The 27,305-nt window shown below is 37.1% G+C and overlaps 4 protein-coding genes across 4 annotated transcripts in view; 2 read left to right on the top strand and 2 right to left on the bottom strand.

The window, feature by feature from the left end:
- The window catches only part of LOC137385878 (pumilio homolog 2-like), a 30,975-nt gene extending 20,365 nt beyond the window's left edge, over positions 1–10,610 (top strand). The window contains exons 14-20 of the mRNA XM_068072459.1: positions 83–229; positions 326–584; positions 896–996; positions 1,364–1,521; positions 2,724–2,861; positions 6,495–6,742; positions 8,679–10,610. Of these exons, the coding sequence (XP_067928560.1) occupies positions 83–229; positions 326–584; positions 896–996; positions 1,364–1,521; positions 2,724–2,861; positions 6,495–6,742; positions 8,679–9,006 (1,379 nt within the window). The 3' untranslated portion in view covers positions 9,007–10,610. The remainder of the gene's footprint in view (positions 1–82; positions 230–325; positions 585–895; positions 997–1,363; positions 1,522–2,723; positions 2,862–6,494; positions 6,743–8,678) is intronic.
- Positions 10,611–13,453: 2,843 nt separating this feature from the next.
- LOC137385407 (uncharacterized) lies at positions 13,454–13,750 on the bottom strand. The gene has a single exon (XM_068071862.1). It carries the CDS (start codon positions 13,748–13,750, stop codon positions 13,454–13,456), a length of 297 nt encoding a protein of 98 aa, XP_067927963.1.
- A 522-nt stretch (positions 13,751–14,272) lies between these two features.
- Positions 14,273–14,854, bottom strand: LOC137385398 (uncharacterized). The gene has a single exon (XM_068071853.1). The coding sequence runs from the start codon at positions 14,852–14,854 to the stop codon at positions 14,273–14,275; it is 582 nt and encodes a 193-aa protein (XP_067927954.1).
- A 5,455-nt stretch (positions 14,855–20,309) lies between these two features.
- Positions 20,310–26,285, top strand: LOC137407380 (uncharacterized). The gene is made up of 6 exons (XM_068094021.1): positions 20,310–20,714; positions 22,430–22,564; positions 24,102–24,252; positions 24,456–24,680; positions 24,850–24,905; positions 25,870–26,285. Exons 1-6 carry the CDS (start codon positions 20,649–20,651, stop codon positions 25,933–25,935), a joined length of 699 nt encoding a protein of 232 aa, XP_067950122.1. The 5' UTR covers positions 20,310–20,648; the 3' UTR covers positions 25,936–26,285.
- Positions 26,286–27,305: the final 1,020 nt, after the last annotated feature.

Here is a 27,305-nt window from a genome sequence, read left to right as displayed (position 1 = left end):
GTTTTGCACACTTGGTAGCGCGCGTATATGCAACAATGGTCAATGTCTTTATTTTCTATACACTTTGTAAATCTACTTTCAGCCATGCCACAAAGGCAAGACTCTTTCCCAGATGGTGCCTACCACAATATGAATATGCAATCCAGCCCAGCGGGTCCCCTTGGTCTCGTACAACCTCCCTCGCCTATGACCCCGCCGGCTCTTGCTGGTGCCACAGGCCTCGGAGTGGGTGAGTTGTTTACAGCCTCTTCCTCATGTTGCTGAAGTTTGCTGTTGTTGTCTTTGATAGGGCAGTTCTCTAGCTTTATTCACCAATTTATTGTAGGCATGGGTTCGGGTGGGCGACTGTATAGCACAGCACCAGGTGCTGAAGGTACATTCAGAAATAACAATCTACCACCATCGCACCACAGCAACAACATAGCCTCTAACACCATGTTTGGAAATCGGCAGTCTAAAGATTCTATGAACATGGGCAGAAGCAGCCTCTTGGAGGACTTCCGTAATAACAGAATTCCCAACCTTCAGCTCAAGGACTTGTCGCACCATGTCGTTGAGTTTTCGCAGGACCAGCACGGATCTAGGTAGGCAAGAAATGGCTGATCCATCCCATGTAGATTTACTGAGTTCGCTTGAGTGCTGTATGCCAGTAACACACTTGTTTGATGTACAGTCTACAAGTCCATTATTCTGATCTGATAGATGGCATAGCGTGTACTTTGCAGCTATCATCAGCTATCATTGGCTATACGATGAAACTTAATCAATATTTAATATGACTGTCTTTACACTGTTGTACCAAATCCATTGTTACAAAGAAATGATTAGATGCCACTCTTCTTTACTACCTTTGACACCGATCAGCATCTACTGACATGTGCTTGATTACTCACAGGTTTATTCAACAAAAGCTGGAGAGAGCCAACATGGTAGAAAAACAGCATATCTTCAACGAGATACTCACAGCTGCCTACAGTCTTATGACTGATGTCTTTGGTAAGTCGGCCGTGTATCTATCATTTGCGATCAATTTTATATATCGTATATGTTAACTGATGCGCATCCTTTGTCTTGTATAAGTGCCAACTGCAAACACACTATTCCTTTCACTACTGCATACATTTCTACTAAGATGGTCGCATGAAATGGTTGCAGTCATCTAATCGTCAGACAATGCAGCACTAGTTCTAGTGGGTCTGCAGAGTTTGTTAAGTTGTATGTTCAGTTCATAGGAACTACTGGTTGCATAGAAATTATGGCAGTGCATTTTCTTATGCTTTGTTGCTGGAGGTTGCTTATGCCTAGCTGCTATTTAATTTAGAAGAATTAGAGTACTTAGTTATACCTACAGTGTATTTTGTAGGTAATTATGTCATTCAAAAGTTCTTTGAGTTTGGCCTGCCTGAGCACAAGCAAACACTTGCGCAGAGGCTCACCGGACATGTGCTGCCTCTAGCAAATCAGATGTATGGATGCAGAGTGATTCAGAAGGCTCTCGAGTCCATTTCTCCCGACATGCAGGTAAGCTTATAATGATAAGTCGTGTTTATATCACAAATGAAATCTCTTTATGTTCAAGTTGCTAACATTTTGTTCAGTTTTAAACAGCAAGTTTACTATCGTAAGCCACCATTTTAATATTTTACTGTTGTTACATGGAGCACCTACTGATGGCTCTCAAAAATTAGATCTCAGGCGATTCACAAGCATTGTAAATATTTACATGGGGCACACCGTGTGAATAACAGCGTTGTTTCTACCCATCATATAAAACCTGCCCAATAGCGAATATCATATGACGGGTGTTAGTGCACTTTAACCGATTTTTATACATCAAAAAAATGTTGGATAATGTTGCTACTTCTGCTATTTGTGGCACACAGCTCAACCACAAACACTCTCAAATTGACTAAGAGGTTGACATTTCATTGTCAAGTCTGTCAGTCAAGTTCATGTCTGAGTGTTGCTAAGTATTAAAAATGAAACAATTGTTTCTAGTTAGATGAACATGTTTGCATTAGGCTTTTCAATTTTTTTGATTTAGTTCTTGGTTCTCCGTTTTGCTACACACAAATTTATATACCTATCAATTTAATAGCATTTTTAGCGTTTCGTGCCTCTTAGCCAGTGAAGCTTGTGTTGATTAGATATTCTAAAGAGTGAAGTGTTGCATTTATAGTTGGATGAGTTAATCTTCAGGAAGGTATTTTATTGTTTATTGATACATCCAAATCTCTTAGCTCAGCAGCTCAGCCCTCAAACTGATAAACATTTTAACCTTTTGCCGGGACTAACAATAAAATGTATGCCGAATGCTGCATGAGTTATTGAGCCGGGTTGCACAAATTTGCTTGATTTTTTATCAAAAAATAGGTGTTGGTAATAAGTCTTAACCGAAGATAGGTATATGGCATTGGCAGTAACTTACACTTGTAACTGACTTGAAAGCGGGAAATATGGTTATGCATTCCACTTTTTGTCTCAAGTGTAGCACCTTGTTGGGCTGGCTCACTTGTAGATCATCACGCAAATAAAATTTTCGCATATGATACTCCTTGGAGTCCCCAAGCTTGAACACCACTGGTCGCTTCATGTAACAATGTGGTTGGTGATGCTTTTTGTTATCTAAAAAATGTTCAGAGGCTGAAGTTTTGTATAAATTCAACCTTGTTGCAGATCTGTTCTCAGTATATTTCATGCCTCTGTTGATTACATATTTACAGATCGGCATAGTGAAAGAGTTGGATGGGCACGTGCTGAGGTGTGTCAAAGATCAAAATGGTAATCATGTGGTGCAGAAGTGTATAGAATGCGTCGACCCAAATCACCTGCAGTTCATAATAGATGCCTTCAGAGGGCAGGTTAGTTGTGCTCAAGTCTAACAGCGTTATGTGACTGCTTAGTACAACTGTATTGAGTCTGACAGCTTTTTAAGTCTCCTTCACAAAATGTTTGTCAGCTTGTATTTCATGCTTCTACAAGGTCAGCTGTCTCAACCGGCTGTGATCTCATTACATCATCTTTGCCTTTTAATCTATTGATTGCCATTGTTGGGGAAATTGCTTAGTTTCACCATGAGTATCATGTTTGTAGGCTTTTTGCTGTTCGCATTCCATTCACCATTACTGCATGTATGTGTGTCATAATGCTCTTATCATCACTGCCATGTTAAACATCTTTATTTTCAATTAAGAATTTGAAGTTGGGCTTCATGTTTGTGTATGTATAAATGGCGTGAAGACCGACCACACTCTTAAAAAAGCAAGCAATACCTTCAGGCTCCTCGTTTGTTTATCATTCAGCAAGTTAAGCCACGTGTTAGGAAATGAAAACGAGGACTATGCTTATTGGCTAACTTTTGAAGCTGACGATGTCAAAGACTGCAATTCATAATAATTATACAAATGGTAATTTGATTTTTGTGCATAGTTGTAAGCAAATAACAATTTATTAATACTAGAAAAGTATTTTATTTAACAAAAAATCTTCATCGGTTAGATATGAATCAACAATTTACCGTTTAACCTCTATGTGAAAGCCATGGCGCTTTATCTTTCAATCCTTTTTCTATAGTGGCAGCAAATAAAGGCTGGCGTTGTATTTTTCAGATAGCTCATCAAAACTTCGCAAAGCTAAATTTAACCATTTTCCGGTGAAGAGAATGTTACCTATATTTTCCACTCTCCTTCGGATAGAGTGACATTAACCCTTTAACATGCAAAAAATCTGCTAACTTACCTTAACTTGTCATAGATCCATAAATAAATATGCATTGGAAAGCCGAGAAATATCTTTACCAGTTGATAGCTATTGCTTGCAATTAACCTTTGATGGTATTATAGGTTGTGCCCTACTTTGAAATTTGTTGGAGCTTTCAATTTTTTATTTTATTCTAAATTTGAAGGCATATTTTTATTTTATAACTGTATTTAACAATGTTGCATAAAAGCTCATTGCACTCATTGATGTTTGGTAGCTTGATGCTTGTAGCTTGCAGCCAAAACTGGCTTTTTATCCACTGTAAGCCGAGCTAAGATAACCGCAAGGATGCCATCAAATAATATGCTATAAATCTGAAAATTTATATTATATACTGATAGTCGATCAAATGCTACAGATATATATACAGTCAAACATGGATAACTCGAACTTCAAGGGACCGAGCAAAAGTGTTCGAATTATCAGAGCGTTCAAGTTATCAGAGCACTGTCACAAGTCCATATATTTACTTATTTATTAGTAGATACATGTACATATACAAACTATAATATAAATCAAAAGCACAAATGGCTTGTTTCAAATTAAATGCTTCTAATGTAAAGTTTAAAACGTTTTTATGAAAAAGTATAGAGATTTTTCTATCACTTGAGATTGGTTTGTTGTTTGAGGTGATGTTATTGCCAGGACGTTTTTCAGATTGACATTGGCAAAACTTGATCGTTGTTGAAATGCTCAAAAGAAAAGACATTTTTTTCTTTTGGGGTTTTACCCACGATCAATTTTGCCGTTTTTTCTTGAAGTTTATGCAAAGATTATCTTACTTTACCTGGGATTTGTTAAGAGCAACACTCCGAGGCAGTTCAATTAGAAGTTTTACGAGGTTTTACGTACATTCTATATCACTCACGTTTTTTTAATAGATACTTATTGAATGTACACACGTATTCTGTGTTTAGGTCAAACGATGAATAGTTTTTTGTAGCTCTGACAACGTTAAAGTTTAATTACAACAATTTTTAAGACGTTTTAAACATTCAACATTCCGACGTTGATTCAACACGGAATCAACGTCGGAAAACTATTCATCACGGGCTAGCCGGGTCACGCACTCAAGGATTTTCGCCACGCACATACAAAACAAAAACAACATGCGATTTTTGTTTTGTATGTGCGTGGCGAAAATCCTTGCGCGCGTGACCCGGCTAGCCCGTGCTACTCATCGTATAGCAGTATAAATCAAATTTCACCAAACCTTTAGAAAAGTCGTTTACAAAAATATTTTGCCGATGGTGGTAATAACGACGCTTATGAATTACGAAAAGATGAAGTTTACCTCTATGGCTTTGAATAAAGTGATTTTCTAAAGCGATAACAACCGTTTCGGTAGCCGTTGGGCAAAAAAACAGTTCAAATTAACAGTGTTGAGTTCTAGTTATCTATAGCAATTTATCATTACGTGGGAACGGACCAAAGGAAATGTTCGAATTAACCATGTGTTCGAGCTATCCGTGGACGAGTTATCCATGTTTGACTGTATATACATATTCAAGAGCAAGTGGCATAAATAAACCATACTTATAATAATGCAAAAAAACAATTTTGCAGTTTCTCGGCCAATTGCATTTTAGATTGTGGCCTTCGTTTAAAAGGATTTCATCTTCTGGCTGTTTAATAGTTTCCACAATGTCTTCTGACTTCAATTCTTCTGCACTGCTGAACTAGTCGATGTAAGCATCCAAATAATTTGTTAGCGGAGCAAAACATTTATGCATTGCATTTTGCATAAATAATGATAAACTTTTAGCCCTATGGACTGTAAGCACAACTTTTAGCCTAAAACTAATCATTCATATACCATCGTAGATGTAACCTTTTTTCACATACGTCCAAGTATCAAGAGTTAAACAAGGAACTACTATTAACCTGGGGCAGCTCATAATTATTTTTATAGTGTTGCTTTCTAAGTTTTAACGAAAAATAAAAAGTTTTAATGTTGGAAAACGAAATTAATCAATTCAAACTGAAAAAGTGAAAGAATTAATTGTTATTGATGTAACCGAGTCATTATTAGTATGATTTTGTGGACACTTTATACTGATTACTTGCTATTATGGATTCGTAAAGATTAAAGAATGTCAGTGGCGTTCAATTAAAGGGTGGCGCTCTATTTTTCAACCCTTCGGTAGTGGCGGTCAAGTAGAGGTGGTGTTCGAATAAAGGTGGTGCTGAATTAGAGGTTTTATGGTATGTAAGAGCAATGCAAGAATTCACATTCAGCAATTGATTGGCAGTCGCACTATTCTATTTAATATAGCAAATTTGCTGCTGCTTCTTTTCATTGAACTGCTCATGCATTGCTCAGTAACTGACTGTTCCTTATAGGATATCCGCCAACGCTTTCTACTTACCTACTTAGCGCAGTGTGACTTGCTTTTTGGAATGATTAAATGGTTGCTAGGCATGTATTATCTGTCTATTCATTTAGCTTACAGAATAGCAGTGTAGTTGCATTTCAACTATTTGTGGATCTTCTTGAACCAAGTTCATAGGATTGTTTCATATGAGTAGCTCTCTCACTTTATCATGGATACTTTATGAAGGTAACTTGTGACAGCAACAATAAAAAGTGGATCAAATGAATAGTCTGATGGGTCATTAAGCCAGCTGGACATTAACAACCATCTGGTGATCGTAGGCATCGTACCCAGCTAATGACTTGTGATCGGTAAATGATTGATTGCCGGTACATCTGTAGTGCTGGCTGTTTACTGTAGGTGTGCACTCTTTCGACACACCCATACGGCTGTCGAGTCATACAGCGCATCCTTGAGCACTGCATACCGGAGCAGACAAATGCTATCCTCTCCGAGTTACACGATCATACCGAAAGGCTTGTGCTTGATCAGTATGGTAATTATGTGATACAGCATGTGCTCGAGCATGGCCGTATGGAAGAGAAGAGCAAAATTGTCTCTCATGTCTCAGGGAATATTCTTCAGCTGAGTCAGCACAAGTTTGCCAGGTATAGTTATTAATCTTTCGTCAACACTGACTGTTACAAGTCTTGTCATCTCTTATGGTTATGGACTACCGGCTCTTACAACTTTTTTAAGTTGCCCATACATGTATACACCTATACATGTATCTACTCCTAAAGTACTTCAAACAAGCATCAGCTTTTTACCTTTCACCATATGTCTCAGCTGATTTTAGATTTGCCTCGAGTGGCAAGCGAGAGTATATTTATGTTATAATATGTTTGGGTTCTGCTGAACTCACAATTCTTTTAGCTGAGTTGATGATGCAATAATTTGCATATACGAGGTCTGATCCAAAAGTTCCAGGAATGGAGCTATAACTCCAAATGCTTTGCTTTAATTTACCTATCTAGTTAGTCCCCTTCAAAGTACTGCCTTGGGCTACCGATACACTTGTCTCACCTCTTCTGCCATGCAGGGCTGAAAGCCATAGTCATCGATGCTGTTTAGCTCTCTCGTTGTTGCACATTGAATCGACTCTATATTGTTAAATCTGGTCCCATTCATAATAAGTTTTAACTTAGATTAAAAAATAACCATAAGTCGCAGGGAACCAAATGTGGAGGATGTGGTAGAGCGGCCACGTTGTTTTAGCGCAATATTGCTTCACAGAAAATGCAGTGCAGGCTGGTGCGTTATTATGGTGCAGCACCCATGAACCTGTGCACCACAGTTTAGGTCTTTTGCGCCTAACTTTTTCTAAAGACTTAAATTTTCAATATAAACATACTGGTTCACAGTAGTACCCTGTGGAAGGCATTCATGGTGTACCACTTCATGAGTATTGAAAACCGCTATCTGCGTGCTCTTTACACCTGACCGAGACATCGTCGCCTTTTTTGGTCATGACTGCGATAGCAAAGAAATTGAGCACTGTTCATATTTCTATGAAAGCTTTAAAGTTGGGCTTTAGCACTGGTTTATGTAAAGATTGAATGTGTTTATACAATGGAGCAGTCGAAAATAAAGCTATAATAGTTTATGGAGCATTGCGATAGGAGCTAACCTGTTTTTTTGCAATAATGGTGGCAATTACAATAACTCTATATCTCTAGCTGATTGATACCCAGGCAAATGATGGTTTCCATCTAGTTTTAAAGCACCAACAGTGTTATCAGTATTAGAAGTGTTATATTAATATTTACTTTTTGTTCGTAAACAATGCTCTAGTAAATCATTAAGAACTAAAGTGTACGTGCCATGCTGACTTAGCAACTGAGGTACTTTGTTTCAAATTGTTCAACTTTTTTAAACACGCTCATGCTCTTACGCAGTATTTCAATTCCCTTTTAAATAAGTAGCAAGTAATGTTCATTTGATTCTTATAACAAGATTTATTTGCTCTCAAGGACGTTTTATTCAAACGTGCATTACCGTACTTTTCAGACTATGTACCGCACGCACCCCTATATAAGCTGCATCTGCTTTATTTTCCAAAAAAAAATGATAATAAAACAATACATAGGCCGCGCCTTTGTATTGGCTGCAGAACTCATGACGGTGCTTTTTAACGCGGCGGCAACTTTGCTGTTTAAAAAGGAACACTGCCTAATGGCATTGTTTCGTATTAACCGACGCTTTTTAACCCGGTACCTAACGGAACAGTACCGTTAGGCATCGTTTCGTTTTTTTCTTTCACCGCTAGAGGCGCACTAACCCGAGATTTTGGTTAATGCTCCCTAGCGGTGAAAAAAAAGCCACAGAATAGCCGCACCCTTATATAAGCCGCATGGCTCAAATCATCAGAAAAAAGTAGCGGCTAATAGTCCGAAAAGTACGGTATTTGTTATTCATCGAGTAATACAAACGGAAGGTACTGACTGAGCAATCTGTGTATTCCTCATAAATATGGCGAGTAGCGACTCCTTAAAAGTTGTTTCATTGGAAGTATACATCTTGGGTGAATGTATGGTTTTGCAGCAACGTGGTGGAAAAGTGTGTCTCATATGGCTCCAGAGCTGAAAAGGCTGTTCTCATAGAGGAAGTGTGCGCAGCTGTTGGAGAAGGAGGACACAGTGCCCTCTACATTATGATGAAGGACCAATATGCTAACTATGTCATTCAGAAGATGTTGGATATCTCCGAACCTAATCAGCGCAAAATCTTGGTGCACAAGATTCGCCCACATGTGGCAACCCTTAGGAAATACACTTATGGTAAACATATAATTGCGAAACTTGAAAAATATCTGATGAAAAACGGAGGAATGGACCTTAGTGGAAGCCCACTCACTCTTCCTAATATCTAGCTTGGACTTGAAAATGACTTGCTCTATATATTTAGCTGTGTGCTCCGTGTGGTAGCTCTGCAAATATTTAGTAGATCTAAGTTATTACGATTTTGACTGCTTCCATCACCCTAATCTAGCAACTGAATGAATGGCTTGTGAGATGTGCGAGTATGTTTAGTGTGCGTGTGTGCATCATGTTAAGGGCGTTGTTATTCGCCACTCTGGGTTCATCCTAATAACAGGTACTTAAGATAAGCATCCGAGAAGCAGTGTAGAGTCGCTGGAATAATTCTGTGTATGCAGACGTCGCTCATGTTTGTTAGTAAGTTATTTGTCTCTCTAGTCAGGTTGAACCTAGTTCGCTGTATGTATAGTGTACATAGTAATTTAATACTTTGCTCTCTTCTGTCTCCTCCCACTCTTGTCTCATTCTTTATCATGCATCCACTCCTTTTTTTCATGAAAGATTGCGTTAGTTCTTGGTTGTACAAAGAATGAAGACATCCCTTGTATTATAGATGTAAATGTAATAACTGTTTGACGACATTCCACAGTTTGGAAAGAAATGTTGATGGTAATTTTATCACAATTTTGGATGGTCCCATCCCTTTTGTTTGATGGGCTACTGTGAATTGTGTCAGTTTGTGCTGCTGCCTACCATCGGCTAGTCGTGCTCAATGATGTCTCGGTGCTATAATTGTATAGTGTACTATAATGGCTGGAGTTTCATTGTCTTTATGCATAGAGCTTACCAACGATATCATGGCTCAATGACAACACATAAAATGCTGTTGATGGAATTTTCAAGTGAGCGTCTTGATAAGACAAACATATGCTGCTCAATGCGTGTGGGTTATAATTCTGGTAGAGTTGTGGGACATTGGTTTTGACTGTTCTTTGATGTTACTAATCGAGGTCAATTCAACTTGTAGACTTATATTGAACGTTCTTCACTTCTTTTAGTTAACAAGTTTTCTGTCGGCTCTTCGATTTTCTAGATGACCCTTAACTTTGCTATGTATGATCTATGATTTATACATGCTGCAGTTGGATTATTTTAATCTTGCTGACTCCTACTCTACTCGTTTCTTCATCTTGAGCAACTGTTATTAAGTAAAACCCAGAAAACACTTACGGGAAAAAGACTTTTCCTATAGCTTTGGCTATCACTAGCTGTACGATTATTTATTTTCACTATTGACAAATTGTTATTGTCTACATTTTGGGTGTTTTCTTCTTCAGATATTCTGTTTCAGTTGATAAGTGTATATTTGTAAACATAAATTTTATGCATGTAATCATCTTTTGTGATGATCTTGCGATGTATGTAAAAGGTAAATAATTTATAAATGTACAAAAATGAAATATATTACATAACCAGCCTTGTATTATTTCAGAGCAATGTTTAAGTTTTCAATCCTCGATGTGGCAGTTTTGCGCTTTGAATGTGTATGTACGGTGTGTTTAATTTAGTCACAATCTGATTGATGCATTTCAGTTAGTGTGACTTGTAAGTGTTTTTTGGCACATTCAACAACCCTGATTGTTCATATGTTATTATATGTAAAGTTTATGCCTTTTATTGTAAGTCAGATGGTAATAAACATCTATCGCGCTCTGTATGCCATTATCTGATAAATCAACCATCAGTCTTAAAAAATCTTCTTGTTTTCCATGTTCGCCACTTGCTTTATGCTTGCCGGTGGCTAGTTATTATGAAGTGTAGCATGCCGGTTCTTTTTCAACTAAATAAAGGCTAAAAGATATGCACTTGTACAACTAGCGATGTGTGGTTATAGCAAATGGCTTGAACTTCTATAGCCCTGTACTTGTTTAAACATGGCAGGCTAAGAAATACTTTTAGGAGCTAAGGCCTAACACGTTGATCTGTTAAATCTACTCGACACCAAATGTGAATGATCTGAAATAGACATGCTCTTCGACGTATAGCTGCACGAGTGTTACATCAAAGTTTGTGTTTGTAGTTCAAGTTACCGTACGTTGAACTATTTCATATAGCTCGCAAATTAGAGAGCAATATATGTGTTACCATCCTTGAGAAACCACTGCTCTTTGGAGATGCAATTTTATTGTTACGGGTTTGCTAGGGCATCTACATTTTCATAGAAATGTTGCATATGAATCTCATGTTGACGTTTACGAAGTTACAGAACCACAATTTCAATAATTTTTGCAACAATGTAAGCGCGTACATCATAAACTCACTTTTAGTCATGAAAAGGACTGCATCAGTAATGTGATCTCATGACATTGACGATTACCTACAACGTAGTGACGATAGCTATTTATTAAGCTTATCAAGGTATTAGAAGTAGAGATGCCCCGATTCTAAATTCACCAGCCGATTCAGATACCGATCCGATATACCGATCCTAATTGAAAAATAATACGATTCAGATCTTTTGTGTTGCATAGATAGTAGCTCATTTTATTATGCAAATACAAACATAATGCAAAGAAAACATGAATATTATTGTATTTATTTGTTTGCATTTATGGAAAAAAATATATACATATTCACATACTGACATACCGTGCATGTAGTAACAAAACAGTCCATGTTTCTTGTAATTTGTAAATAAAGGTAATTACTGTTAGTGGTACAGTTCTATCTGTGATAACGAAGTCCCTCTTCTATTGTTAGATGAACTGCTGTGCCTGTACAAGTTTAGAGCAAATCGATGTTTCTTTTAAAAACCGTTAGTGATTCAATTATCTCAGTAAGACGTCTCTTTTCTTCCATCATTATCAATGTAGCCAAGCGTCCTGAAGGGGGATTCCCTTGCAACAGATGTTGGAGGACAGGCTACATACCGATACGCCACTGGGGTTACCGTTTTTTGTACAATACAAACGATCCATTGTATCGTCAGGATCAAGAGAGTGATAGATAACTTTATGCGTCGACTGTTTAAATTACTTTCGTAATGCTAGTAAATAGAAATATTACACTGTGTTCTTGTTTCCCATTTTTGTTATCTTGTTCGTGATTGCTTGCAATAAAACCTATCGCTGTAATTGGGAAATACCACACTTTTTGTTTACGTTCTGGCTAAAAAGTTTCCTTCGCTGTGTTGATCAGGCTATAGACATGAAATAAATTGTGTGGCAGGCCTGAAATTCATTAAGTAAAAGTAAGAAGCTTACAGCTGATGATTTTTTATTAGTATAGCAGGCTGAAATACAGTTTTCTGCTAAATGGTTGATCTGTAAAAAGTATCGGAAGGTTCAGATTTTTTAAGAAAAGATCGGCCGATACCGATTCAGATACTTGACACTCATATCGGCACCGATACCGATTCCGATACCAAAATCGGGGCAACTCTAATTAGAAGCCTACATCAAGGTATTAGAAGCCTACATCAAGGTATTAGAAGCCTACATCAAGGTATTAGAAGCCTACATCAAGGTATTAGAAGCCTACATCAAGGTATTAGAAGCCTATATCAAGGTATATTACGTGTGTTGGTAAGGGGCACTTTCTGCACCAAGGCAATATTTTTCATTGATCAAATGGTTTGTTAGCATTTTTTCCTGATTTTTAATTACTGGCCCATATACTGTGAAACATGGAGGGTTTTCTTGAAATTTTTATATCGCTTTGTCATCTTATTGACTCCTTAGATTTATATGTAAGTATGTGTTGAGTAAGTTTTCTGCTTTTGGTACTCAGATTCTGAGTAGAGATGATAGGAATCAGTGGTGAAATATTCAGCTTAACTTATCGTGTATTTATTTGTACAACTACAGGCTTTTGCAGTATATTAGGAAGAGAGGTAAGTCAGCAGCTAATTAATTTAATAATCTGGTTGCTAATGTAGATAAACAAACATGTAGATAAAGTGTAATGATATGGAGTTGTCTATACGGAGGGGGTAACTCCTGATTAGTCAACTGTAGATTGTCTAAATAGGCCTTCTCAATCTGCAGGAGACTAATTGCAGAATTGTGTTGCAGCTTGCCAAGAGGTTTTTAGTGAGCACATTTGCAGGGTTGTTCTGAGTTACTACGTATTTGTGGGTAATGTCATTTTGCTCCTTTTCGAAATGGTAGTGGATATCTGTGTTTAATTCGGTTACGATGTTCTGCATTATTGTCAGCTATAGCAATTGTGCCCTGATTGTCGGGGTAGGGACTGTTATGCCTAGCGATACACAGAGGCGTCGTAGGTGAAGTATCTTCTTCGTATACTCAGCTAGAGCCATATGTTCAGCTTCGCAACTGGATAGAGCTACTGTTGGCTGTTTGCGTGTTTTCCAACCTACTGGCGCACTACCTAGTGTACTGATGTAGCCAGTCGTTGATCTTCTATCCTCTATGCTTCCAGCCCAATCTGTATATGCTTTCAGATTGTTGTCGGTAGGTTTGTAGACTAGTGTATACGATTTCGGAACAGGTGCTTGACTGCTGTAACATGCTTCATACTCGGCTTATCTAGGTATTGTCATAGTTTGGATATAGTCCAAGATATATCTGGTCGTGTGGCACTCAAGTAGATTAAACTATCAACGGCTTGACGGTACGGAAACTTACTCGATAGGAAGGCTTGATATTCTTGATTGGTTGCCTTTTGTAGTTGTATGCTCTTTTCAGCGGATGTAATTGCTGCTTTAGCATCTGTCATGTTGAAGCGTTTCAGAATAGCATCGGCATATCTTTCTTGACCCATGTTGTAGTTGCCATCTTCAGTACGTTTGAAGTCGATACCAAGAAACCACTTTAGTTCTTTTCGGTCATCCATTTGGAAATTGCTGTGTAAAGTTTGTTTGATAGAGTTTATGGTTTCTATGTTTTTGGTGGCGATTATTATGTCGTCAACCCAAAATAACATTAGCGAGCTTTCGTCGGTGGGATGTTTGATGTATACGCAGGAGTCGGTTTTGCTTGGTGTGTAGTCTTAAGATTTGAGGAAGTCTGTCAACGCAGCATGTCAATTTTTTCCACTCTGTTGTAGTCCATAAAGCAACATTTTAAGATGGCATGTTAGGCATTTACTGTGGTCGGTCTGTTCATACCCGGTTGGTTGCTCAACGTAAATGTCTTTATCAATAAGAGCATTGAGGTAAGCTTCTTTGACATTCATTTGATGTAGTTGTAGCCTGTCATTAACAGCCTTTTGTAGCAGCATACGGATTGACGTCATCGTAGTAGGCGAGTATGTATTGTCATAATCGATCTCTGCTTGTTGCGAGTAGCCTTTGGCGACGTATGTAGCTTTTTATTGTGCTTCATCGGCTACCGCACCTTGTTTGAGTGTATACACCTATTTGCCTTTTCTTTCGGTACGATCTTTCGGTAACGGTTTTATGTCCAATGTGTCATTGTTTGTCAGAGTTATCATCTCTTTGTTCATAGCTGCTTTCCATTTTGAAGCATCTTCTGAGTTTACTGCTTCATCGTAGGTTTTAGGAATAAACGGTATAGCAGCATATGCATAATCTACTGAAGTCGTCAGTTGATAATCTGTTAGACATGTAGGTGGCTTTCTTTCACGGCTAGATCGACGAGGCGTCTCGGTGTTTTCTGTACTGTTTGGGGTTGGAGTTTTGGTGTCGTTTACTACTGTTTGCTTACTGCCTCTTCGTTGTAGTGGTAGCAGGTCGAGGGTACCATAGTCATCAGTCAGGGGCTGTGTGTCAGCTGTGTTGTTGTCGGGGAGTCGTCTGTACACATGTACATTCCTCGATGTTAGAATTCTATTGGTTTGTGTATCAAAGATGTAGTGACCTTGATTTTTAAGATTAACACTTAGGTAGATACCTGCCTGTTCCTTCGGCTGTAGTTTTTGCTTGTGTCCTTCTGTGTAGAATGTGCACGATGAACCAAAGTCGTGTAGTTCGGTCATATCAGGCTTTATGTTTGTAAATAGTTTGTAAGCAGTTGATTTAGTTCTCCTTTGATACGATTGGTTTCTTATATATACAGCATGGCATACGGCATATGACCAGTATGTTTTTGGTAATGTAGTTCCCGTGATCAGACAGCATGACATTTCTAAAATAGTGCTTCAGGAACGTTCAGATTTTCCATTTTGGTACGGCGAGTGCGGTGTCGTAGTCGTTTGTTTAATACCTCTCTCTGTAAGAATAGATTGAAAGTCACTGCTGAGATACTCACTACCGTTGTCTCTGTGTAATTCGACTACAGTTCTAATCAGTGCAACGTCAGCTAGAAACGTCTTTAGTGCTGTGCTAACTTCATCTTTTGAGCGTTGTGCATCTACAAACAGCATACTAGAAAACTCGTTTACAAAGTTTATAATATATTGGTACCCTTCCTTTGATACCGGGTCGATAGGTCCACATATATCGGTGTGTACATGTTGTAATGTCTTTGTGGCATGTATTGGTGGGTCGTCATTTGACTTGGGTTGCTTAGTTAGTTTGTTTTCTTTGTATGTTTGACAAGAGTTCATGTGTTTCTTAGGCGACGGTGCTATATTCATTTCACGGGTTACATACTGTAGCTGCTGTATATCTTTGTAGTTTGTATGCCCTAATGTCGTATGCCACTCTTCAATTGTACGGGTATTGTATAACAAGTCGTATTTGTTACTATTGTCGTCAGTTTGCAGGAAATACAGCTGACCTTGTTTGACAACATTGAAGTTAGTGTTTTGGAGGTGAGATAAGCTATATTTTTAGCAAATGTAACTTGTGCTCCTGCTTCGGTGGCGGCACAAGCGGAGAACAGACTTGTAAGAAGTGTTGGTGCTAGTATTGCATTTGTAAGTGTGATATTAGTAAGATTGTTTTCTGAGTCGTATATTACAAACTCTGCATTTCCTCTCTTTGTGGCGAGTTTAAAACTGCGATGGCCATCGGCCAGCTGTATGTAATGTTTACTCGAGTCGAATGTGTTGTCATATGTAGTAAAGCGGATGGCATCATTTATGATATGGCACGTAGCTCCACAGTCGACCAACAAACTATTGTAAAAATTGTCTGTATGTTTGTCAGTGTTAGTTATATTATCCGCATGTGTTGTAGGGTTACAGTTGACTGTAAAACTAAATGTTGATGTCAATGCACTGGCTGATGTGTGTTGGTAGCGGTCGGTTTCCTTTTTCTTTTGGAAACATACGAGTGCAACATGACCAGGCCTTTTACAGTATTCACAAGCTAATGTTGACTTTGATCTGCACTCGCCTGCCTTGTGACCTGGTTTCACACATGCCAGACATACCAGTTTGTTATTGAGCGTAGGTTTTTAGTCTTAGGCATATAGTGATATTGTCTAAGTTTAGTGCTAGCTGCCATGGCAGTTGATTATGTTGTAGTATTACAGGCAGCTTCGGTGTTTACATGGTTACGTAGTGCAGCTTTAAATTCGATTAAGGACTTTGTCTGGTCGGTTTGTGTATGCACAACGACAAACGAGTTGAAAGCTGCTGGCAAACCTTTTAAAAGTATAGCGATTATAAGATTGTCAGATATTGTTTCACTAGCTGAACGTAAACCAGTAGCAGTTTTTTCGGTTCTAATCAAGTAATTGGTTAGGTACATCCTCTGTCTCTGTCATGTATTGTAGTTAGCTCTTCATATAAAGTCATAATTCTGAGTAGAGATGATAGGAGTCAGCGGTGTAGTATTCAGCTTAACATGTCGCGTATTTATTTGTACAACTACAGGCTTTTGCAGCATAACAGGAAGAGAGTTAAGTCAGCAGCTAATTATTTAATAATCTGATTGGCTAATGTAGATAACCATAGAAGTGTAATGATATGGATAATATATGGAGTTGTCTATACGGAGAGGATAACTCCTAATTAGTCTGTCAGCCGTAGATTGTCTCTTAATAATATGTAGTGCTTTGGCTCAAATATTTTACTTTTTTATCTCATTTGCTTAAATTAAAGCATTTATTTTTACATCACTGTTTTTAAACTTTTTGACATTTTCGTTTAAAAACCTTGCATGTGGTTCAAGCTCAAATAATGGATCATTAAAATATGACCAAAAGGTGCTCATTAAAATATGACCAAAAGGTGCTTGACAGCATTACAAACAGTTCTCAAACTTGAAGCTTAGTTGCAGATTTGTTTTTCTGAGCCTGCGACTATCTAGTATGTGCAAATACGTATATACGTGTATGTCCTTGAGAAGCATAAGGCAATTATTTCTCTCACTAAATTAGTTCAACTACTTTATCAACTACATAGCTCAACAACTAATTGAGCTATGTAGTTGACAAAGTAGTTGAACTAGTTAATAACCATGTCCTACAATCATAATTCGGTTGATCATAAAAATCAACCAGAGCAGACAACTCGTTTGTAAGCGAACGCGACATGATCAGCTAAAGTTAGATCTATATAAAATAACAAAGTTACCGTAACCATAGACCTATTTATCAGCTAAACTTTCAGGATTTCTCTAAGCCGTAAGTCATACACGCGATATTTCGATATCCATTACAGCGGTACACGCAGTACATGTCTATTTGTTTTTCAAGCTACAGTTGGGAGCGCCGGCTAAACGGAAACCTTGAGTTTGCTCATCAGGGTAGAGAAGAGTTACTATTTGTGTTTTTACTACATTTTTATTTTTAAAAAATCGTTACTCTCTAAATTGCTTTAAATTTTAAACTGTTTTTATTATAATGAATATATCATTTGCTCAAAATAATAAATAGCATACCTCGACCAGGATGCAGCCTAACCTTATAATCAGTTAATCGCGGATTTGACTGTTTCGATCACGGTTGATGAAGTTGAAAAGCCCCATGGAATCACCGATACATTTACCGCGCTTTTCAATTATTAATTTGACATAGGTAGTATGTACTGCTTGAAATTTGTTCAAGGCCACTAGCAACGTTGGCTAAGTAGTTTTAAAGTACCAATGGTTATGAAAATGTATTTAAACATCTATTTGCTAATCTTACCAAGTGCGTGAGTCTAATATACTATATCCGTAGCAACAAAAGATGACGAGTTCAACATTGCTTAGTTTAAGCAAACGCATTGTATTAATGTTCAACTACATGTTGCTAAATTAGAATACCACGCACAAGTTAGACACAGGCTCGTCAGAACTATTCATTATCTAGATATATATATATATTATATATACATGTATATATATTTCTTCAAATATGTCCGTGTGTCGTATGTTTGTCTGCATTCCGGCTATAGCTATTATTAGAATAACTGCAGCTGAACAACAATGCTGACGCAATGTCATGGATTACCGTCATTAGAAGCCTATCAGTTTACTAGAATTTTCCATTGACAATGTGCCAGGCTAATAGCTTGAAAGTTACAGTTGTTTGACAAAGTTTTAAAACCTTTACAGTTGTTATCATTTTTCTCTTCATTTATTTCAACTACACAAAACACTTCTCTCATGATATGTAGTTTGAAAGTTAGAATGGTAAATATTGTTATATGTTAAATACAAATCAATTTTCTGGTTAGACTTTTTATTACCGGGGCAACGCCGGGTAGCACAGCTAGTTGTTGTATATCAGAGGTGTAAAAGTACAAGCCAATTTAAAATTGTGTAATGGTATCTGACGGTTCTAGTTCACTGCTAAGTTCTCAGCCTCTAGATAGTAACACCACCAAGTTGTTAAGCTACGGGTTTTTTGCTTTTTTCGATTCACCTTCTGTCATGCTAATTTGGCACATTGATTCACACAAATTTCTGTCTCTTTCCAACAAAGCAACTTTCAAATCCTTGACAGGTGTTATGCTTTTACTTAAGACGGTGTAACATAGGCCTACAGTATCGAGTGTCGCAGTTTGTGGAAGGATTTTACAGTTTTCTATTTATATATATACCGTCTTTCCATTCTCAGCAAGATCTGCAGCTCGAAGTTTCATATTGTATTGCTAATATTGCCTGCTCAACTTTTGTACAATTACAGTACAAGCAAATGCAACTGAATAAATGTATTTTTAGAAACAGCAATGGCTGTTTGTTCAATCTACATAATTGCGATCACAATTCAATGTTAGGTTAACATGATGTATCACTCGTCTCAAATTACGTCTAAACCCCTAGACTAAAATTATCTACTACATGTATTACTCAATCGCTTTTAACCTTATTTTATAAAGGTAATAAGAGCTCATAATCATTGCTTGCAGAAAAGCAACAAGAAACACCATAACCTTATCATCATACTATCACTACCTTTTTGTTCGATGATTTCTGTTAAGAATTCCTCAACTGTTGGGAAGCATGACCATGAACAGCTTGCTTCTCTAGTTTGCAAACACTAAACTTGTAAGGCTACAGTGTATTACAAATAATCACCATTAAAAATAATTGCGTTACATTTTAGTGTCAATTAGAAAATAATTTGGTACTGCGAAAAGGTTTTGGTCAATTACTAAAGCTGTATACTAGCAAGTCAAGCGTGCTTTGAGAGTCACTGAATATTTTGCTGATTCACGATGTAAAGGACAACAAAAGAAGCTGTCATGACAAACTGACATGCTATGGCTAACACTTTGACTGACTGTATCTTAGAAATATCAAGGTAATGACAAAATAAATAGTTTATAAACAGATTCAGGGCTCATGTAGTTAAAATACTCAATGTTTTGGCTTTGTTCACTCTTGAACCTCGGTGTTTGTTACTTCAACAAATATGGAAGAAACTCTGGGAAGGTCTTAACTAAATTCCATTTATCATCTGATTTGTGCATGTAATTTGTTCATCATCCACCAGACAGGTCATTGTTCTGCAAAGATCTGGGTTGTTCAGCAAGTGATTTTCATTGGATTAGCACCTCAGTAAGAGTCTAGAATGTTTACAGTTCACTTTTGTGCAGTCCTACTCATATTGTATTTGCATTTACGTAAAATTTTCACGTGATACTTTTGTGAAATTAAACCCTTATTTGCATGATTTATTCTTAACATTTTATATACTGTTTCTTTTATTTAAACAGTTTCCAAAGCATCTCTTTTTGTGCTTCGTAGTTTATCAAAGCATTTTTTCTTGTCAATATGTGCTAGGTAGTCTTAGCAGGCTTTTCATGGGATGTTTGCTAAACGGACCCACTGTCAGGATAAAATCATAACTGTCTATTTTTAGAGAAACTATTTTGAATATTACAACATGTTTAATTGATGTTTAATAGTTCAGTTAATGACATACTTACAAATTAGAAACAAGGCTTTGCACAGAAAAAAAACGTTTCATTCTGAGATGTATTGCATTTTATGTTTGAAAAAGGAATTCCTTAAATATGTCTGTAATCAGAGACAGTTGCATGATTTTTGTAGTAATGGAGTTTTCACTCTTTTCGGTGCTTGGCATGTCTGTTTTTGCATATCTGAATCAATCCTTTGTTGGGTCATGCTTAGTTAGATTTTGAGAATCTTCCTATTGTCAGCCATATTTAAAATTGTTGCGCATTACTATTGTAAGGTTTTATAACTGATTTGTTGAATGTTTGTAGCCATATTATGAAACATCTGATACTGAATCGCTGAAGGTCACATATCAATCCTATATTTTATCTAAACATATCAGCTGGCTTCTCTAAATTGAAACTTAAAATTCCTCGTTTGGGTTAAAATATTTCTAAGCAAATGTTTACCAGGGGAGGGATCATATTAGACTAATATCTTTATCTGTTTTGGCAGCAATCACTTGTCTGGCTGCATTGGCAGGCCAGTACAATGGCTCAAGATGCTAAGGGCCCAAAGGATACGGAAAACTCAACTGGACTAAAGAAGAAAGTAAATGTAAGTTGTTAATACTGCAAGTCAGTTGTAAGATCTGCCTAGTCTAACTTCCCTTTACGTAGCCTGAGTTCGTTGCCTATTGACGTCGTCCCTTTATGATCGCTGGTGTAATATACATTCGGTAAAGGACTTGTTACCTCCCAGTTAAAACAGTTTATTGAGACCGATATTGTTAATAATGTGAAGAACTCTTCATCTCATACGAACAAAAAGTAACTGAAAACGTAATGTTTGACATTATCCATAAATGTAACATCTTTGAGTATGTAAACTTATTGTATACTCCAGTTTTTGCAGTGTAATTACTTGTGGTGTTTTCATGCATTCCTCGTTCTACTACACTGCTTAATTTACTCTTAATAATGTATTAAATTATTTGGTTTCTTTGACTAATAAGTTAACTGTGCTTTTGTGTTATGAGAATTGTTAATGACATTGTTAGACCTTATTGCTCTCATTATCTGCCTGTTTTTATTGCATTGTGCATCATGACCTTAGTAATATTGACTGCAGACATCTATCTGCTATTAGTGTTACGGTGTACGTATCTCCGACATTTGTTTGTCACTTGTATCGCATTGTTTTACTGTCTTACCCATGCCTATAGTCTGCCATATGCAGCTGAAGTTGTTTATGTGCACTTGTCGGACCATAACTGTTGTTTTTTATGTAGTTTCCTCAACAGTCCATTTTGTCTGGAAAACATCTGCTTTTCAATCTACAGTACATGTACCTCACCAAATTTTGAAACAAAAAAATCTTTCTTCAACAATGCTTTCAATATTGCTTTTAATTTTATTTAAAATTTTATAGTAAAATGCTGTTTTGTCTACTTTTATCATTTCTTCTGTTATCTCACGGTATCACAATGGAATTTCCAGAAGTTTCTGAATTGCTTTGATATTAGTTTGATGTATAGCATTGCTAAAGAAAACTAAATGGCCTATATAAGATGTCTGCTAATGTTCTGCAAGGCAAGGGTTCCTGTTGTTCTTCCATGTTTCGGACTAAAATGTGCCCCGGTGCCTGACTTGACTGTATATGTTTATTCATGATCATGCATCTTTTTGTGCGTAGCTTTTTGTGCGTAGTTCATAGTTAAGTCTTATCATTTTATTTAGTTTATATATTTTCCTGCGTAGTGATTCGTGCCGTTATATTGTCTAAAATTTTGAGCAGTGTATGAAATCCTCACCATATTTGTCACTATGGACTGAAAATCAAAGTTCTCACTGATCGAGATTGTAATAAAACAATTGAATGTAGTTACAGTTTAGTTCGAACTTTTATGAGTTGAGATAATTTCATTAATTTTTTTCTCTCTGTCGCATGGTGCTTTACTCCGAATCAGATTTATCCTAGAACTAAATATGTATATTGTGACCATTTGTGTATGGGATTTGGCACAGGAGCAATTTTTGTTGGATGCCCTTTATAACACCTTGATATTAGTGTATATACACCAATAACCTCGGTTGCTCCGTATATTGCACGCTTAGCATACAGCTCATGATACATGAAAGTAACCTTCTCAACATAGTTATGGTATTCAACATTCATACTCCGTTGGTTTTAGACACAGTAGTGTTATTGCAAGCAGTCGGAAGCATCTGTACAAGGCATTTTGGGTTATCAGTTTATGTAATATTAACGTTTGCCATTATTAATAACTCCATATTTATAGGTGAAAGTTTACTGTTATCAGTTATTTACAGCTTCCATTCTATGATGACTACAAAAGTCGTCAAGAAGCTCCTGCTGTAAAGAGCCCTGGCGTAGTAAGCACAACTGTAGAGTCTTATGTGAGGAGTGTGAGGCTACAATGTTCAGGGGTAACTCAAACTATCAAGGTGCGAAAGTTTGTTAGTTTTTCTGTGATCAGAGATGATCAGTGTGTTGCTATGGACTAGCTCTTAGTTGGGTCTTGTTGATGACTTCTTGACAGATTGTTCATTAGCATATTCTTCTGGTATCCTCACTTCTCATTCTGGTACACAATCATTTTCACCTAATTGGTGCTCAGCAGCAGGCACTTCCTATCTGTTATTAAAAACCTGATGGTCTTAATCAACTACTCTGTATTTATGAGTGTATTATGAACAACTAATCGAAGTTGAGGTCATAGGTTATGCCTATCTTGCTGCCTTGTTTGCAAAAAAATTGAGGATCTTAGTTTCATTTATTTTACTATGTTAGCAACGGCCTTGTACAATTAATCTAGGAATAGTTGGTCTAATGTCGATTGGTTCATAGCCAAATGGTCTAAAACCAATTTGTCTAATGATAGGATTAGTTTAATGGCCATTGGTCCAAATATACGATTGGTCTTATGCTCTTATGCCCTTCGGTCCAAATTTACGATTGTTTTAATGACCATTGGTTCAAATATACGATTGGTCTAGTGTCCATTGGTCCAAATATACGATTGGGCTAATGCCCATTAGTCCAAATATACGATTGGGCTAATGCCTATTGGTCCAAATAAGTGATTGGTCTAATGCCCATTGGTCCAAATATACAATTGGTCTTATGCCCATTGGTCCAAATATATGATTGGTCTAATGCCCTTTGGGCCAAATATACGATTGGTCTAATTACTGTGCCAACTTTTTTATTGTAACTAGTACTATTTTTATTGTAATCACCTAAACTATTATCATGGACTCCATTGTATGTGAAATTGGGCTATCTGAAAGAGGAAAAAAGCTTGCTGCAGATGGCAGATTGAATATATCATCAGAAGAGAATCTAATATTAAGCTCCAGTGAAAAGTTATTTTACGCGAAGAAATAAAAAATCTCGATTGTTTTTACCGAGGACCATAACGATATTTTAGAGGTTTTATGAGCGCTGGCCTATAATCTAGCATTTTGAGCTCACAGTGTATAGTTTTGCTGATCTTATGTTGTATGCTGTGTGTTGTGTACATTAAATAAAAGTATCTGTTTTAAGTTTTCATATTTCTATCCTTGTCTTTATATCAATTTTAGACTAATTGTCATTAGACCAATTGGTATGTTGGATGAATAGTCGTTAGACCAAATGGTATGTTGGACGAATAGTCGTTAGACCAAATAGTATATTGGATGACTAGTCGTTAGATCAAATGGTATATTGGATCGATTGTCGTTAGCCCAATCGCACCAAACCCGTTGGCAGGCATGTCGTGGCCTTATCAGTTATTTTGGAGGTTACCTATTATCTATCTGCCTAGTCACTTTGCTTAAAACAGGACCAAAGTGTATGACATAATGCTCCTTGGAGCCGCATATGTTTTGTATATGCTGATTTATTAATATCATTTCTGTATAATTGTTGTTTCTTGAAAATGTAACGATTGCAAGAATTTTCTGTCTGGTTTAGCAGTGGTTTTATTTTTTCATGCAGAATTTCAACGACACAGTCACTCACAAGTATGACACAGCCAAGGCACATACACTCAGCGTAGTCGACTATTTCCAGAGTGAGCCAGAGTTGTGGCAACGCTGTGGGATTGTGGCCACTGCCGGCCTTGTCGGTCTCATTTCTGCTTACCGGCGTGAGCTCTATGTTCTTCGTCATTTATATTGCCCATCAGAGATAAGAACAACAATGTCTTATAAATCAAATTATTCTAGTTTGTACTTTATATGCTTTTTATTTAAATCTATAGCAATTCTAAAGACATTTGACTGTAAAGAGAGAAATACATTTGCTTGTTAAACAGCTTAGGATATTTTAGGATTTGGGGATTTATTTTAGGCACACCTATTGTGAAGACTAGAAATGTGTTGGTCGGCAGCGGAATAGCTACCGTCATTTGCTGGCCTCAGCAGACCGTTGACGCAGTGAGTTGGGGATATAACTCTGTTGCTGAAAGGGTTCCTCCTGTACACTGGCCGAGACGTGTAGCTGAGACAGCAAGCTCTGAAGGGAAGGGGTACAGCTATGACAAGGAACCTGTAGTTACTGTCACTACTGACTATAGTGAGTCACAGATATTTTTTGTTTCGTTCTTTGGTGTTGCAGAATGTATTATTAGCAAGCCATTTTTGCAATATTTCATCTCATGGAATAGGTATCAATTCAGAATGATAGTTTTATTGTTCCATTTATGCTTTAATTAAGCCAGCAATGCATAGTTTCTATTTTGCAGGTAAGATTACACCGGCAGCCACCACTAATGTAGTGTTCCCTGGCAGCAAGTTGGTGGTAAGTGTATGTCTCTCATAGATGAATCACTCCATGGTTTGAGATTATCTTGAAAATACTATTTCAAACCGTTGATTGTTTTTTCCCAATTTGTGTCATTTTTTTAATTCAGTCATCAAATGATTAGATATTATTGCACCACGTTATAGCACCATTGTTTTTTTACCACGTTATAATAAACATCGTCCCTCTGTCAATTAGTCGTGTACAGAAAATAGTTAAATTATAAATGGCCGGTGACAGATATAGGGACATTCGCGATCTGTTCACCAAAAATTTGAAACAATATGGTTTGAGAATATTCGTTCCTACAAGTTTTCGCGTGAGATTGAAGAACAGCAACAAAATATGACTGGGATGCAAAGAGTTATTGTCTCTTTTTTATTGTTGAATTAAAAACTCTCTAATTATGTAGAATGTTATGAGAATTATGCGCTATATTTTCACTCGATCACCAAACTGTTACTTGAATTTTCTTTGAAAAGGCATTTTATTTGTAAAAAGTTCTTCATAATTTTAATTATATTTTGCTCATTGCCAGCTGAATACTACACTTATGCTTTTTTTCTCGTTACAAGTATATTAGAGTGATGTAGTTACAAGTATATCAGAGTTATGTAGTTACAAGTATATCAGAGTGATGTAGTTACAAGTATATCAGAGTTATGTAGTTACAAGTATATCAGGGTGATGTAATTACAAGTATATCAGAGTTATGTAGTTACAAGTGTATCAGAGTGATGTAGTTACAAGTATATCAGAGTTATGTAGTTACAAGTATATCAGAGTCATGTAATTACAAGTATATCAGAGTGATGTAGTTGCAAGTATATCAGAGTCATGTAGTTAAAGCTCATAATCAGATACATGTTACTAGTTACTAGTAACATGCTATCAAACAAGTTTCCAGTTTTTGAATACTTGAATCCTGTGTTATGCCTAGCATCTCGTCTTGTTACTGTAGGCCGAGGAGGATCAAGGGCAATCAGAGGCGGAGGACCAAGATATGTATTCAACGAGAGGAAGCTGATGACAATCGTGCCTTCATCCTCTATTTATCAATTACACTCCTTAAATCTTTTTCCAACTTATAGTCACTGCTCGTTAGCTGGGGAGTGTTTAACCCGGATCTTCATGACCGCAACATTTGTTCTTTTACTGGCCAGCATTTTGTGAGGTTCTGTGGAATTGTTGCAGTGCTCGTGTTTGGTGCCTTTTAATATTAAAAATTGCTGTTAAGTCTGATGGCAATTGTAGCTTTATTTTTCATCAATGAACATAATGGGCTGCCCTTTGCGTCTGATTATGTTGTGACATCTAATGCTGTCGTAATATACTTGACTGCTGCTATAAGCTCTAGAATATATACATTGTTTAAACTATTAGTGCTGATCACTCAATGCCACATTCTCTTTTTGTATTGTGTGTAGAGGATGGCTCAGTGCAGCATTGGAAGCCATCAGTGTGATGATGTCATAATAGTTTGTGTACTGTCACTTGATGCAGATACATTGCTTGCTAGTTTAACTTGGTTTTAACTGCGTAAAATCAGACGACCTACAAGATGAGTTACTGTCCAAGCGCCGCTGATCTTTCAAAGGAGGCATGCGGTAGGTATCTAACTTCAGAGTCGATAGCTATGAACCTATGGATTTTCCAAATGGAAATTAAATAATAAACTGTGAAGCGCTTGCCATAAGTGATTATAGAGTGGGGATCCCTGTATAGTACCAAACAAACTCACTTCTTAAATGATGCAAAGGTAAGCTGTTTCCTAGCAACTGTGTCGCACATACGTCTAGATCATATGCATAGGTGATATCTAGACACAAGTATCTAGGTTTTCGCCTAGATCGATAGATGTATATGGGGCCATTGCATAGCTATCTGCCCCATATATATGCACTATTGGAGGAATGAGTTTTTAACACTACCAACTTCAACTGCCTAATGTTAGAATTCATGCGCCGATCATGTGTATATTAAAGCACTTGAAAGTGATACTTTAAACTTAAATATGAATGTTAAGTTAAAAGGGTTTTTTTTCAAAGCCGGCTTGGCTAGCTTACCAACCTAGCCTTAGGGCTAGTTCTAGTTAGCGGGGACCAACCTAGCTGGGCTAGGTTGGTCAGTTGCAACCGTTTGGAGCGCTCAATCGTTTTGTCTATCCTTTTTCCATGAAAATCATTAATGAGAATTATGAACAATGCTTGCCTCTTTTATTAATTTGACTTGCAACAGTTTGATGTGAGCTACAGCATGGCTCCACAGTTGGAACTACGAAATGTTTGAGTATTGCCGAGGAGGTAAGGGCTATAATTTGCTTATTTCAATGCAAAAGTCTTTAAAGGGTATGATATCCTCAGCACTTAGTAGTTACTGACGCACATTCAAAATCAC

The sequence above is a fragment of the Watersipora subatra genome, chromosome 1 (genome assembly GCF_963576615.1).
Source record: "Watersipora subatra chromosome 1, tzWatSuba1.1, whole genome shotgun sequence".
In the NCBI taxonomy this organism is placed as follows: Eukaryota; Metazoa; Bryozoa; class Gymnolaemata; order Cheilostomatida; family Watersiporidae; genus Watersipora; species Watersipora subatra.
The sequence above is the reverse complement of the archived record's forward strand: the minus strand, read 5'-3'. Positions and strand labels throughout refer to the sequence as shown.